Consider the following 16,674-nt stretch of genomic DNA (forward strand, 5'->3'; position numbering starts at 1 on the left):
TTAATTTGAATGACATACACTGCCATTAAATACAGCATTTAAAGAATACAAATGTAATGGCGAATATCACGATAATCTTTCACGTGTAAGCATCGCGATAACCACAATGAAACATAAACTGCATCAAAAGTACATCAAAGTGATTCTCAGTTTCAAGACCGCAAAACTGCGCGTTTATAGCATTAACATAAATATAAACCAACAACGTGGTTTCTGCCAGGAACTACGCATTTAACGGACTCGAATGCATAATCAAAATAAGGTAAAGCCATTTTCCTACACTCACATCATTTGCATGAACGCAAAAAGCAGCAAAACGAGATCGGGTTAAAGTTTCCATAAATGGCTACCGCTCTGCCAGCGCACACGCCGAATGAAACCGCAAATGCTGTTTTATGGGGGGAAACTACGGCACCACACTAGACGCCGCTGACACGCTTTCTTACCAGGACATTTACACCTCTACCATGGTTGGTTGGTAGTTGCTTGACATGTTTCAGCACAACACATAGACGAGTCTAAAACACAAAGAGGATATCAAACATTCCGTTTCATTTTCACACGACTTTCAAAAGATTGTGTTTAAGCACCTTATCAGCAGCCTCGCAAATGGTAAATTATTGTTTGCCATTACACTATTATTGAGGATAATCACCTTTGTTTATTTCAGTGCCCCCACATATGCAGGATCTGCCTATCCTTGTTTATTTTGAATTAATTTAATCCAGCTCTTTTTTAAACTTTGTAGCCAAACAAGGTGGTTATGTATAAAAGGGTGTTTTTATTGATATTGGACACTTGTGTACAATCATACAACGATTATATATATCTCTGTTGATGTTAAATTGAGAATGGTGATCCCTGTAACATTGTCTGCCTGGTATGACCAGTCAAGCATGCTTTATCCTGTAAAATATAAGAAGATGACATGTCACCTGATAGATTTTGTTAGTGTGTGGATCCTTTTTCCATGGATACCCTCATGTCACATATTTTGATAGCTGCTAAATGTTGTCAAAAATGGTGATCCAATGACAAGCTCAACAAGCTCAACAAAGAGTCTAAAACCGAAGCAAATGATATCTATAGTTCATTCTTTTTTATTTTTGCCATTTTCTCCAGTTTTAGTCGTTATACCAATTCTCTGTGTGTATCATGGTCCTGGTCGATGCGCTATCCTCTGTTGGTCTGGGGAGGGTGTAGACTACCACATGCCTCTGATACATGTAGAGTCGCCATGTGTGCTCCCACTTAATTTGGTACTCAAATGGCAAAGGAGTGTAAGGCAGGGCTGGAGATAAGTCTAACCATCATGTTACACAAACAATGAATTCCTAGAGAGAGAGAGAGAGTGTGTGTTTTCTCAGAGTTAGGACTAAGATTCAGGGGTCAGGATTGGCCTGGTTTTTGAGCAGCTATTTGAAAGAAGCAACAGTAAGGGTAGGCCTAAGTGTTATGGAAGTCTGACACTTGATAATAAATAAAACTTATACATAGTGATACAAGTATATTATTACATTATCAGCTCCTATTATTACATTTTTAATGATTTTAAACCCAGCTAATAATGTAATAACCAGCCAATAATGTAATAAATTATTACATTATATGCAAAAAGTTATTACATTTTTGGTTCAGAAAATGTATTACATTATTGGTCAGTTATTACATTATCGACTTTTATTACATTAAGAACGGAAAAATTATTACGTTATTGGCAGTTATTACATTAACGGTAGTTATTACATTATTGGCTGCTACAGGCCTTCTCCAAACTGTTGCCACAAAGTTGGAAACACAGAATTGTCTAGAATGTCATTGCATTAAGATTGCCTTCACTGGATCTAAGGAAGCTAGCCCAAACCATGAAAAACAGCCCCAGACAAAGGGGTGTCCACATACGTCTGCTCATTTAGTGTATTCTGTTCAGTTAAGAAAACTGACCCTATTGCCACACTCAAGACACAACTACAAAACTCTATGCCTAATAAATGAAAATTGTATAACACATTCCACACAGTCGCACAAGTAAAAAGAACTACACAACATAAAAACGGTGTTTTAACGAAACAGTGTTCCACAGAAGAATATATAATCTTTATTTAGCATTTATTTAATACACAAGTCTTCTTTTCTCTGACAGCTGTTTATCCTGTATTACTAAACTTGTAAATCAAAAATATTTACATGTGACTAATTACCTATTCAAGCATATGCAGCTATATCTATAGTTCAGTCTATATGACTGAATAACTAACATTGTGGAGACCTTGCATCACTCCTAGTTGTGCGTGTTATATGTTCATTTCATATTCACAGCAAACTGTGACTTCTCATTGTGTCACAGCATGGTGACACCAGGATTAGTCATTACAACTGGAGTTTGGCAGAGATGGCCACAAATTTTGTATCTGGTCTCCTTGGATTCCTGAAGCTGCACCTTTCTTCCAAATCACATTGGATCACAAAATTCAGACTAGTGTCAATACAGAACATTTTCATGCCAAAAGCAATTAAATTAACTCTTTTTCAAAACGAAGATTGGAACTTCTTCACATTAAGGTTATTGCCTCTAAGTATATTATAACCACTGTACTAGTACATGATAATAATGTGCACTTGCTGCAAAAATTGCATTAGTAGTCCAAAAGAATACTCAAATGAATTCATTGTCTGATATATTAAAAAGTATGCAGTTCCATAAAAAAGTTTCAGTTGTTCAGTTCCTTATCAATGATGGTGATCTGCCTTGTCCATGTCTTTTGTGGGTTGGGATTCATCGTTCTTGAAAACATGAAGAAAAAAAAACTTAATTAACAAATAATGTGATCCCTTATACTTTTGTAAATGTATTTCTGGTCATTCAGCATTCAGGTCAGCAGCGTAGGGTAATGGTAAGGGAACTAAACTTATGTCACAGATCTCAGGTTTGATTCCCAGCTGAGACTCTACTGTTGTACCCTTGAGCAGGGTACATACCCTGAAATGCTTTACTACCTATCCAGCTGTAAAAATGGATGGTATATCCAGCTGTACAATTCACTCTGAATACAATGTCTGCTAAATGAAAGTAATGTGTATATTCATGTTCATTGCTACATTATTTAGACAGATAATATACCCTTTCTAAAGCGTTTCCGTATAACAATATGCTGTTCCAAGGCGTAATGGAGAATTTGAGCTGGCAAATGTGTGACAGAATAGTGTTTTCAGCAGTGTAGTATAAACAGGGCTTGTAACTCTGAGGTTGTAAGTTTAATTCCTGTTGGAGGGAACATGTGAGGCAGCTTGGTTGGCCAGTGCCTTGCCACACCTTCACAAAACCCCAAGCTCAACCGTGTTGCCCCATGAGCCCTTTGTTTTGTCCATACTTAAAATCTATAAAGTTACTCTGACCTTTTGATCTTCTGACATCAAAACTCTCTTACCACAGTGTCTTTAGTAGCATTGTCTCCTGGCGGTCCCTCTTTTCTAAACAGACATGAGAACCACCTCCTGTACTCCTTTCGCACCTACGCAACACAGGGACCAATTAGCAGTGTCCACAAACATTCCATATTTTAACATTTACCCCATGTTTAGCATTGTGTAAAAACCCTTTCATCAACCATAAAATAAAGTCTCAATGCATGAGAGGGTCCAATCACCTCTTTGTTGAGCAAACAGTGAACGATGAAGATGAAGGTGCCCTGCTGTGAGTTGAGGATGATGAAGAGGTATTTTAATAAAGTGCTGCTCTGGAAAAAACCCAGGATCCAGCCACACCCCAAAACAAAAAACTGGGTAACAATTTTGAAGATAATCAGCCTGAAAAAAAAACATTGATGGGTAAATCTCAATCTCTTTCACTCTCAATCTCTCTCTCTCTCTTTCTCTCTCTCTCAGCCTGTAGCATACAGGTAGATATGACTGCCTGATGTTAAAATTTTTACTGTACCTAATTATTTTTGACTATTAACCTTATTCATGAACTTTGCCTCAGATCAGTGCGGGACTCTGAGAGTGTGTGTTTCCATAAAGCTGTGATACACCGCCACACATAAACCCAACACACACATGCACACATACACACACACAAACACACACAGGGAAACACACATTACGCACAGGCAGAGGCAGGTACACACACTCACCTGGTGTCTTTTGACTGGGAGACGTCACTCTTCATGTTGGCTAGAGTAGGCCGCAGGCTCCAGAGGATCACACAAAATGAGACCAAGTTCATCTGTTGAAATTATACACAAGGACCATTCTCAGGACTTCAAACTTATTTTCATTTAGACTCTGACAAAGTATATTTCGCAGTGCATAAGATTACATACTGTGAGAATGGCACCCACTGGACCAATGAAACTCCACTGGAAATATCGTTTTTGGCTCAACCAGCACCTGAAATCAAAAGGCAGATTCATAATCTGTTTCTTGTGTATTGTCACTCCATTTTCTGTGGATAAAGTTCTTCTCAGTCACACATCTTCTTTGGTTTTTTTTATTCATCTTATCTTAAAATAACATGAATGTGGGCTTTATCTTACACCCGGCGCAAAGCGGCGCCAAGCGCAACTCAAGTGTCTTTGCTAGTTTCAGAGCGACGCAGTTGTCATTTTTCCGTCCAGCGCCCACGTTGTTTAAATAGCAAATGTACTCGCGCCCATCTGAGCGCCCATGGGCATGTTGGTCTTTAAATGAGGTGTGGTCAGGCGCATTGTTGGCGCGTTGCTATCTTGAGGCAGCGGAAAGCGATTGTGCGATTGACCAACAAAAACCTGGTCTTAAGTCAACGGCGCAGATTTTTACTGTTATTTTAAGGGCGCATTATTAAGATAGTAATATGCGCCTACATAGGCGGGTGCACAACAAGCGATATTTTAAAAAAAAATACATGTCATAATGGTTAGTCATAATATTGGTAATATTATATTCATATTATATTATATATATTACCATAATATTCATAATATAATATTTGGTGGAATCCTGCTGTTGCCATAGATGGTCTGCTCGCGCACTTTCATTTCGCGCATGAGCAGATCCGTTTCCTCTGCAGAGAAGCGTTCTTTCCTAATACTTGGCAAATCCGCCATTATAATAGCAATCCGCCAAGGTGCAAGCTCACCTTGCTTTTAAAGGGAATGGGAGATGACAGTCTGGTTTATTTCATGTTAAGCCCAAAACACGCCTATGATATAATTAAGAGACTAAGCACAACCCCTTTGAACCATGCGCCTTACTTTGCGCTCAGATTATCCGCCATTAAACTAGCAAAAGTGGATTTGGAAACGCCCTAAATGCACTTGCGCCATACGCTTTAAATTGTGAGCTTAGATCGTTAAAATAGAGCCCTATGGCTTCTTGCACCCTTAACGTCAAGATCCCTTTAATAATACAATTCATGGGTCCATTCATGAGCTCTTCAATTTTATATCTGAAGATTTCTGGAGTTGTGCAGAGGACTGAAATATAAATGAAAGAAACTCACGTGTTTTTGCTGCCATAACCGCCTGGAAACACCGCTGCAGACACTCCCACCACCACCGTGGGAGCTCCATAGCCAATCAGCAGGAGGTACAGTGTCTTCAGCCCCTCCTTCTGGATGACCTGTACTTTGGTCAGGCTTCTGACCAGCAGGAACAGCTGCACAGTCTCCAGGAACATCCACACAAAGCCTGACAGGAAGATGAAGTGCAGCAAGCCTGCAATGACTGCACACACCACCTGGTGGAACAAGAGCCAGAGGAGACTAATCAGATCAGTATGCTCACATACAATAGCAGATCAGTACACTATGTTGCTCCTGAATACATATATTACCAAATGCATATACAGACATTATCACAGAAGTATATATATATATATATACCGCATTGAGCAACAAGAGGCTTAAGTTGTATACACTTGACAAAAATTCAAAGATCCAAAATTTAAGAATGTACAAACACATGTAATTACAACATCATTACCCTGTAATAAGCTTGGAAAGTTTTATTAAAGAGGCAATCCACCCGCAAATAAAATAAAGCTATATTTCCTAGAGTGCTATCCAGTTTCTCTGAGATTTGACATTTTAAAACATTGCCACTGCATCCCAGAATACTGGCATGCTTTGGTTGAGACTTTACACATACAGACACATACAGTTGGCATTCTTCCATAGAAAGTAGTTTTAGATTAAACTGTGCACAACTAGATCTGAGGATGTTTGTAAATATCCACGTCATTATACCTGGAAAGAGATTTTGCTGTTGAGTTTTTCTAATGTAAATTTTGGGCACTTGGATCACCACAAACCACTGAGCTTCACCAGCCTGGAGTAAGAACCAACCTGGAATTCATGACCATATAAGGGCCCCTCCCCCTTTTCCCTGCTGTGCTACCTCAATTTAAACAACATACCGGAAAGGAAAAAACACTTCAATTCAAAAAACATGCTCAATGCTCAATGTGATTGGGTGAAACAGATTGTTTTTACAATGACATTCTGCCCATGTTTTCATACTGCGTAATTAGAAAAGTAACAAAAAGCAATGCCTTTGCCACAATACCGCAGCTCATATTCCCAGATCCTTACAGCATTCTCGGTGCGAGACACGCCCACCAGGAAGAGCAGGTGACCCAAGAAGAGGCAGATGCAGAGGTGGAGGCGGGCGGTGTTGTTGACCTTAGGGTTCCATGTGCACAGCAGGAATGTGAGGATGGCGAGGGCGAGGAAGGTCAGACCCACACACATACAGAACAGGTCTACCATCTCCAGCAGAGGATCATCCTCTTCATTATCCTGTAGAGATACACAGCGCTTATCTCCGTCCAAGTATCTAGTCATGTGCTCATTCATGTCCTTCTTAGCAGCACTGAGGGACACCCTACCTGTCCCCCCGTCTGCAGGAGGACGGCGAATGTGGAGAGGTGGGTACAGGTGCATACTGTGTGGGTCTCGTTGGAGAAGGAGGCTGTGCACCCCTCCACTGACCAGTGTGTCTCATTCCCATTTTCCTTCCAGTACACACAGGTAACCAGCCCAGCCTGGAACTTCTACTGGCCAGGACAAGAAAGGGATGGAGTACAGCAGTGTATCAGAGTACAGTGTGTAGGCGAGAAAGGTTTAGTTATGACTGCAAATATTACAATAAAAGTTACTTTGAGTCACACCATAAAATGCAAGTTAAGTCTCTTATACCATGACAGGCCCAGTTCTGTCCTTGTTGTACATAGTGAAGTTGACAGGTTCAGGGAGCTCCACGTGTCTGGTCTTAGGCAGTGTGGCAATGATGATGTCAGAATACATCTCTGTGACATTTTCACTCTTGAAGAAACTGGGGCTCATGAGCTTCTCAATCCCACTGACTAACGTCAGACCTGCAGAAGCGGATCCTGGGGTGGAGAGACACTGGTTATACTCCATCATCATCATCATCTTCATCACCACAGGCAAGTTTGTCATCATCAGCATCACCATCAAAAGAACTTTGACATCATCATCGCTTTACATCATCCTTGCTGGCCTTCAGCTCTCACCATTGTTGTTTTTAGCAACACCTGCAAGATTGATTGACATCATGTTTCCCATGGCTTCTACTGCATTCGTCTCATCAGTCATATTCCCTTGTGGTCCAATGGCCACTGTACTGATCTCTATAGGAAAAAATATATACATGTATCACTTTCAAGTACAAGAGTAAACAATCAAATATGTCTGTAGAAGGAGCATTATTTGGGGCTGAGAGGGTCAGCCTGAATAATGGTAAATAATAGTGATTATGTTTGTGTTATGAGAAAAAAGAGAATAGCTTATTTCAAGTTTTTTTTTTTTGTTCAATGCTTTTTTAAACTGGCTTGCTAAATGTAAAATAGGCAACTTATAATATTAATAGTTTGTTCATAAAGCGGTCCACCCAAAAAAATCACGTGAATTTTGCCTTTTCACATGTGAAAATCACAAATTTACATGTGAATTTAACATTTTCACGTGTGAATTAAAATGTTCACATGTGAACCGGACATTTTCACATGTGAAAATAATAATTTCAGATGTGAATAATGATATGTTCGTGCGAACAGAAACTGTCATGTATGAACTGGACATTTTGACATGTGAAAATAATAATTTCAGATGTGAATAATGATATGTTCATGCGAACAGAAACTGTCATGTATGAACTGGACATTTACATGTGATTGGCTCTTTTTTTTCCAATGCTGCGAATCAAAATTTCGACATGCGAAAAGAAAATAGATCACATTGAATCTTTTGCATCTTCTGATTTTTTAAAAATGTGAACAACAATTTTCACATGTGAAAACAAATAGAAAATAACATGAAATAACATTTCTGCTCTGATCTTGGGGTTATTATTATTGCTCACATGCTGGGTGTTCTGATATGGTTTCTGAGCACATGATTTTTTTGTAACAGAACACAGTTTAAATACATTGAAATTGATGTCTAGATTTTAAAATGTTATGAAAAGTTGTTAATCCCAGTGCACTATGTACTGTTGACAATGTTAATACTTGATACTGTTAAGTTCATTCTATTTCCACAATCATAATTTAATAATGCTATAATATGTTTTAAAATACATAGTAAGTTAGTACATACTAAGCTCTGAACCCTTTGGGAACAGGGATCATTCAAAACCCTAAAATGTTTCCCAATTTGGAAGTGAAGTGAAAATACACCAAGTTTTCAATTCAATAAGTTATTGGAAGAGTTACTTGTTCACACCTAATTTCTTTTAAATCAGATGCTCAGTTATAGCTATAAATCTTTTTATAAGTTAAAAATCAGTAATCAAACAAACCTTAAGTGGGACGTTATTAGAATGTTCTCTTTTTTGTCAGCTTTCTGAAAGACCCAACATTATAACAATCTGTCTGTCTTTAACACCTAAGCAAAAAATGCTACCATCTTGCATTCTCAAAAGCAAAAATATCACAAGCCATGAGTTGAAATGTCATAACGAATATGTGCATGTTCATTACAGAAATAGAAAACTGAATAGGTAGGTGGAAGGTTACACAGACAAGCTAAAGATGATTTTAGCAAAATGTTGCAAAAGACAAAAGTATCAGTGAGAGAACATTAAAAACCGGAACAGCAGTCTGCCAACAAGCAGGTAGCTTCTAACAACTCAGCACAACTTAAACTGCTTTGAGCATGTAAATGATTAAATGCATCACATGCATTAAAATGCACGCTTTATTTTATACAGGTAGGTTCCATTGCTTTTGTTTCATTACACTACTCCCTTGCAAACTGGATCCATAGTCTTAGATAGACCCAAAACTCAAGTGGAAAGAAAGAAGTGTATTTCCAGTTTTTTAAATTGGTGGAAAGTATAATTTGCCTTCATTTAATGTTCATGAATAGTAACAGCATATGAAGTCCAGGAATTGTATGATAAGGATGTTGAAAACTGTATCAATTTGTTTGATACTTCCAGGGTCATAGCTTGTTTTGCTGATAAGTCATTCCATAACTGAGGTTCGTATCTCTGAATTTCTTTTGCACATCCAAAATTTGTGGAGGTTGTTTTAAAAAAAATCTAATTTAAAAAAGCATTATTTTAAAGAGCAACTGACTCCTGTACAGTGTGTTACCCATGGTTGGTGTCTTCAGAGATTTCTTAGACTGGGTCTTAGTGGGCTCCACCAGGGCAGATGTCAACCCCTCTATGATTTTCACGACAATGCTGGCTGCCTCTGCCGAACCGCCATTTCCCCCCGCATCAGACGTGCCGAATGTGACAGACAAGACCATGCTCAGGACACCGGTCACTGTCTGAGGGGGTCAAAGACAACAGCGAGTTAAGGTCCACGTAAAAAAAAAACGGTTCGCGTCATTCAACGTTTGTCTGTGCACTTACTGCAGTGTTTGTGCCAGATCCACTTAAAGCATGTGAGCATTCATGGCTCACACAGCTGAGAAACACAAGACATATTTCAAAATGTTGAAATCAAGCAAACTTTCAGTACTTATTTTACTCCATAATTTTGATCCAAATTTCTCCCATACCCATTTGGAATCCCCAGCTGCAGTTCATGACAGACCACTACGACCCCTGCTTGCACACACCTGGAGCACTCCAAGAGGAACCTTACCAGTTATCAATTATTATTTTACTCTTAATAGCCCATATGGTAGTGCAGAGAGCATTAAACTTCTCTTGAAGTCCCTCATATAAATTGTGCTCTCACTAGAAACAGAACCTTGGAAGTTTTACTTCTTGTCTTTGTTACTAAATAAACAGATTAGTCGCACTCTACCCCAGTCCCATCCTTACCCATGTCCATTGCCTTCTATATGAATATGCAGTATACAGGTCTTTGTACAAACCTTCTCAGGCAGAACAAGATCAGGGTTGTCCTCCAACTCCGTGTTAATTTGATTTAGGAAGAACATTTCAGGTGTCTGGCCCTGTGAAGAAAGAAGGCAAAATAGTGGCCTTCTGTATCTGGCACTATCCTTTACTGTCTGCTCCACAATCAGGTTTTCTTCAGATACCAACTTACCTCTGGAAGAGTTAGTGAGGCAAAAAAATCCTGTGTACCTAAAGAGGGAGATTATTGATAGATGAGAGGGAGAGAATCTAAATACCGAAAAAAAGGGGACCTCAGAAGGCTCATGAACTCAAAAATGCTCACAATTCATTCCGTCCACCACTTACTTTGGCACACAGTAGTCCCAGACACCCAGATCAATCCAGTAGTGGAAATGTACCCATCCATGCAGGTGCAGTAGAAGCTTCCTGGAGTATTGTAGCATTCTGTATTGGCACCACATGGTTTTGGGACACACTCATCCACATCTGCAAGACACAAGCCATATACTCAATATCACACACTATCAGCTAACCTGTATCCATTCACAATTCTGACAGCTTTTGGGATGCTCTGACCTTCACAGGGATTTGAGATGTTGGCCATGGAGCCTGGCATAATTTTTACACTGTACCCCTCGTGACAGGTGCAGTTGTAACTCGCAGGAGTGTTGACGCAGTCAGCGTTGGGGCCACAGATGCCGACCGCACACTCATCATTATCTGGGTATGATGGATGACAGGGATATGATGGTTATTCTCTGATATGAGATCACTTCCAAACAATTTTCCCATTCACTTAAGAGATCATTTCAATTTTGTGTTTTACACACTTCCAGTGACAGGAAAAGATTCCCACTCTAGGTACAGTACAAAAGCAGATGAATTATACATAATTGGGGACACGTGGTTTTGGGACACACTCATCCAAATCTGCAAGACACAACCCATATACTCAGTACCACATACTATCAGCTAACCCGTATCCAATCTCAGTCCTATTGATAGTGCTACTGATGCTCTGGCCTTCACAGGGGCTCAAAGCACTTGACATGGAGCCTGAGATGATTACACGGTACCGCTGGTGACAGGTGCAGCTGTGACTCCTAGGAGAGTCGATGCAGTCAGAGGAAGAAGAGCTCTTCTCAGACAATCATCCCGGGAAAACCAGTTGACCGAGCTCAGTTTATACTTATTTTGATTTGAAACTCCATCAGTTTCATTTCCATAGTAACCACTGCAGACGTGTGTGCAACTGGTATAGGTGGTGTGGGCAGATCACACTCCCAATGTGTTGCTCTGGGAGATTTCTATCTGGAATTGTTAACACAGACTAGATTTGATGCTTGCATAATGAACAAGTTCCTCAGTTGGACACCTTATGTGAAAGGCCCCTCGTTGTAAAATAATATGTCTGATGTTCACAAACATTTGGTGGCCTGGACCCCCAATGTATAGGGCGAACATGATATTACTGTTATTACCTGAATGTTGCAATTTTGTATACAGTAATTACCCTTGCTTTATTAAGGAAATTGAATTGATCCAAGGGAAAAACATGAGCCTCCCCCCTCACTTCTTACCTACGCAGACAACACCAGCATCTTCAGAGTGGTCACAGTTCATTATTCCAAAGCCATTTTGTGGACAATCTGTGAGGTAGGATTCCTGGCTAGTGCAAGCCACATCGTCCATCCAGATTGGATCAGACCCCTGTCCAAAGGTGGCAAGATCTGGAGCGGAGAGTGCAGCCCCACAGCCCATCTGTCTGCATACCACCACAGCATCGAGCATGTCCCATGAGTCATCACACACGGTTCCCCACTGACCAGCATGATAGACCTCCACTCTCCCAGCGCAGACATTGAATCCATTGACCAGTCTGATCTCATCACCAGCTAAATTGGACGAACAGAAAGCATCACCTCAATATGCAGTCACATGATGCACATGGTGTGAGACTATATCCTTCAATTAACTCTGAATTAAGGAAAACCATCACTATTGTGTTAAATTGACATTCAAAGAATGAACTACTGCTGAATTACTAAAACTGCTATTAATACTAATACACAGTCATCATCATCATGATCATCATCACCATCATTATCGTAATAAACTGCATTTGACATTTCCTGATCCCAAAGTGCTTTACAGTATAGTGAATGGCGTAACTCACTTTAGCAAAGGTAGATATGAGTTTGCTTTAAAATCTCATGTGAAAATTAAGTTCTCACGCAGTTGTAGTAACAGTGTGGTAAACTGTTAGTAAAAGGTAATGGCCAGACACTAAACAAAATTTGAGACTTCGGAGGATCTGTTTTGTCAGTCACCCCCATGTTCCCAGTCCCATCCAGGAGGAGCCTATGCAGCTGAGTAAGCCTGCTTAAATTGCATACATTTACATACAACATTAAGCATTTAGCAGACTTATCGCGAGGATCCCTTTTTGTTTTTTTACATAGCTTTACATGTACCATTATCAGCGATTATCGACAATGAGGTTATACCTTGCCAAGGTACACGCATTCCACCCGGGACGACCTTGCGACCTTCGGTACAAGTCAGTTCCTTACCAGTGCTACCTTTCACCTCTGGAATGGGAAAAGCATATTTGTGAGTGCTGCATTTACTGCAGGCAGTCTGGCCATTTCCATGTTTCCTGCCCTGAACTGTTGGCAAATGAGTAGGCTCATCAGCAAACATCTGAGTCAGCTCAGTTTCCCTCTATTAACTCTATAAACCCTCTATTTCCCAGAATATGCTCCCCAAGCTGGAGGAGGCAGTGGAAGTAGCATTGGCCTGGGCCTTCATCAGTCGTTGCCACTGGGTCCGATGACGAGTTTGTATGGATCTCCAACAAGCTTCGCAGTCCCTGTCTCTGACCACTAGAGGCTGCCAGTTTCTAGTATTTTTTTCCCTTTTGTTCACATATTTGATTTTTTGTGTCTGCTAATGTCTGATTGGATTGTCTGCACTTGCGCCTAGTTTGTTATTTAGTCTCCTTTGTGAGTTGTGTCTTTATTGTATTATTGGGTTAGCTATTGTTTGCACATGTGTTCCATTCATTTATTTTGTTCACCTATTTTGCTGTGTATTAATGTCCCTGTGTTCAGCTTTGCTTGATCTTTGTGTTCCTTAGCACTGCCTTCAAGCCCCTCTATGCAAAGTATTTATCTCTCCAGTTTAATATTTGTGATTTTCTGTTTTTCTGTTTGTTAATTGTTCAGTGCCCTTGTTCCTCAGTGTTCCTTTCATGTTTTTGCTGGTTTGTTAGTTTTGTACTCTGTTTCATTACAGTTCCTTGTTTTCTTTCCCAACCTTAGTCTCCCGAGATCATCTCTGCATTTTGGTCGAAACATCTACGTTACTGTGATAAATATTATCATTTTTTGTATCACAATGCTGGACAAAGAATTACATTCTGAAGCTGATTATAACATTTCCAACAGTAAGATAAATTAGACTGCTCAATTATGTAGGCATTAACTAATACATATAAGAAGGCGTAATTATTATTACTTGTTTATCACAAATGGTAATTATTTATTCATTTTTGTATAGAAAAATGAATAAATAATTAGAAATAGAAACTGTTGCAAAACATTGCATCAATCATTAAGCTCTGTTTATAAATGCATTGTTTCCATAATTTGTGCCAGTAATGTACATTACAATAACTTAACTTAAACTCTTATCCAGAATGACAGACAGAGGATGATAACATAATTGTTAGATTATTTTAGGCAACCTGGGATGGCAAAAAAAAAAAGCAAAAACATGTATTCTTAAAGTTTCCTCAGCATAGCGCTCTTCAATTACAGGAACTTTCAAGAAAATCAGAAAGGATCATGGCAATATAATGTAAATTTTATATTTCTAACAAACACATCCATAAAAAGTACACTATGTGCTGATTAATTTGGCCATTTGCTGACTTACCTCCTTCAGGATGGTTGATACGAGCTCCCAGGTACAACAGAGAGCCTGGGAACATGGAAATATGACAAGGTTATGGAAATATCAAGAGCACTCTTGATAAATAACTTTGCTGAGATTTCTACCCATATCTTAAGAGCAGAAAAAAAAAAAAAAAAAGATCCAGGACTGTTTAGGTAGACTCATTTTATGGTCTTTGACTTTAATAGCAAGCATACATTACTTACCCACCAAAAGTGTCAAATGAAAACTGGTCATTTTTGCTGGTTTTTCCCTCAGTTGTGAGGATATCAAAACCTCCTAATAGATCGAGTGCAGACCCAATTCTGAAGGATTATGCTTTAAAAAAAAAACAAAACCGGATTTGGAAACCAAACACCTCATGCAAACAGAGGGGTAAGCTGCAGCCAAAAGGACAACCCCCACCTACTTACAGGATACGAGTCAATCCTACACGCCAGCTTGACCACTCCTCTCTACGGCAGCAGGGCTAATTGCAAACCCCTGCCATCCGGGTGATTGGTTCTCGCTCATACCTACCAAGGAGCTTCTCCACCCTAGCTCCCCAGTGGTGGAACAAACTCCCTGTGGTCGGAAGACTCATCTCTTCAGACTATGCCTGGACTAACTATCACCACTCTGCAGTGCACACCCAATCTGGGATCATTTTTATCACTTAAATCCCCCTCTATCATGTTACACATGTACCTCCTGTGCCACTTTCCTGTTACATGTACCTCTATCCAACACTTATTTTGTACTTTGTATCATTATCTTGATGTTATAGCTTGACTTAGCATAGGTTAGGTCAGAGAGTGATGTTTACTGTATGAATTGGACTTAATGTGTTCATGGTTATGAATAACAAAATGGCTATCAAAATGCTACAAAATGAGAATTGTGCCTTATCGGAACTGTGTTTTGTAGTTGTTCTAATGACCTTCAGTATGCACTTATTGTACAACGCTTTGAATAAAAGTGTCTGGCAAATAAATGTAATGTAATGCTTTGGGAGCCTGTTCAATAGCTCTCAAAGTTCTCTGAGCACCACAGAAAAAGAAGATTAAATGAAGAAATTCAATCAGATTCTGATTTGACCTGTTTCATGTAAAACAGTGGAATGTGCAAAGGTGTTGCACTTTTTTGTGAGAAAAAATTTATCTATCTATCTATAAATTTTTGTTAGGTATACCTGCTTTTTATGGAGAGTTTTTTTTTTTCCTTGCTTTGAATACAGAGCTGTATCATAAACACAACGCAGTACTTATAGTATGTGTATATCTTCTGAGATATACATTATGACTGTCACCAGGGGAAAAAGTTTTGCTTTGGTTTTCTTTTCACATTTTGCTTTGTAAATGATGACGAGCTTGGTTGCCTTTAAGCTCCATGCAAATGTTGCACTGAGGAGAGAGTAATCTCTCGCAACTAAGCAGTTCAGAATGTAGCCATACATCCCATGTCGCCTGTGTGCATTTAATCCTTCTAGTGAATGAATGTACAAGTGTGGGTAGTTTGACTGTGAGTTTGATATCTAAATATATCCAAATGTACAGTGTCATTCACAGTCAGACTGGAGATTTCAGCTCTTGCCTTTATTTGGCATTCATGGTAAAGGATTGAATTCATGCCTATGTTTCTTTCAGGATGTAGGCTATGTGTGTTTGCATGCATTTATGTATATAAATGTATGCTTGTCTGTCATAGCCTAAATTTATATATGAATTACTATTTTCATTTACTCATAGCAAACACAGTGCAAAAAGAAATGATATCTGATGAAAAACACATTTTCAGCATACAAACATGCCAAGTTACTCACACATACAAACAGCACTGTCTATAAGTCATTCATTCAAACTGCCAAAATCTAGGCCTCCCATTAAAACTATTGATTTCAAAATTATGCCAAGTTACTGCACCACAAACAATGTTGACTATCTTACCTCACACAAATTAAACAAGCTGTATTCCAAAATAATGCTACTTCATGCTTCCTAAATTGTTTCAAGTCACTTTCATTTGGTGTGGGGATTTTTATGCACATAGCAGTTTATGGGGTAGTCGTGTGAATGATGCTAATGGTCTGATAACAGAGCAATTCATGGACAAACACTTTCTAGTATGCTTGAATGACGGAAGGGGAACAAGGGTAGATGTATGTAGGGATGGGACTATACTGTGTGAATAATATTGTGGGAAGTGATCACATTCCTGTCCACTGTTCAGTAGATGTAGGAGTTAGTCTCCAGAATAGGAATGCTGTCCAGAGGTGGTGCTTTCAAAAAGCTAAATGGGGAAAATTTCTGGAAAAATGTCTTGATAAACTGAGTGAAGTATCCCTGGAGGAGTCCATAGACGAATGTGCTGAAGCCATAAGCTCTCTACTGCTGGAAAGCAGCAAGCCAGTCTATCCTGC

General features: G+C 39.3%; 1 protein-coding gene across 1 annotated transcript; it reads right to left on the reverse strand.

Moving 5' to 3' along the window:
• Positions 1 to 2,075: 2,075 nt before the first annotated feature.
• LOC135244082 (adhesion G protein-coupled receptor E3-like) lies at positions 2,076 to 7,627 on the reverse strand. Its single transcript, XM_064316281.1, has 10 exons — positions 7,513 to 7,627; positions 7,175 to 7,368; positions 6,865 to 7,029; positions 6,569 to 6,775; positions 5,480 to 5,715; positions 4,323 to 4,389; positions 4,134 to 4,225; positions 3,648 to 3,807; positions 3,429 to 3,512; positions 2,076 to 2,784 (listed from the first exon to the last, which is right to left on the reverse strand). The coding sequence occupies exons 1-10, from the start codon at positions 7,592 to 7,594 to the stop codon at positions 2,731 to 2,733; spliced, it is 1,341 nt and encodes a 446-aa protein (XP_064172351.1). The 5' UTR covers positions 7,595 to 7,627; the 3' UTR covers positions 2,076 to 2,730.
• Positions 7,628 to 16,674: the final 9,047 nt, after the last annotated feature.

This window comes from Anguilla rostrata, chromosome 17 (assembly GCF_018555375.3).
Source record: "Anguilla rostrata isolate EN2019 chromosome 17, ASM1855537v3, whole genome shotgun sequence".
In the NCBI taxonomy this organism is placed as follows: Eukaryota; Metazoa; Chordata; class Actinopteri; order Anguilliformes; family Anguillidae; genus Anguilla; species Anguilla rostrata.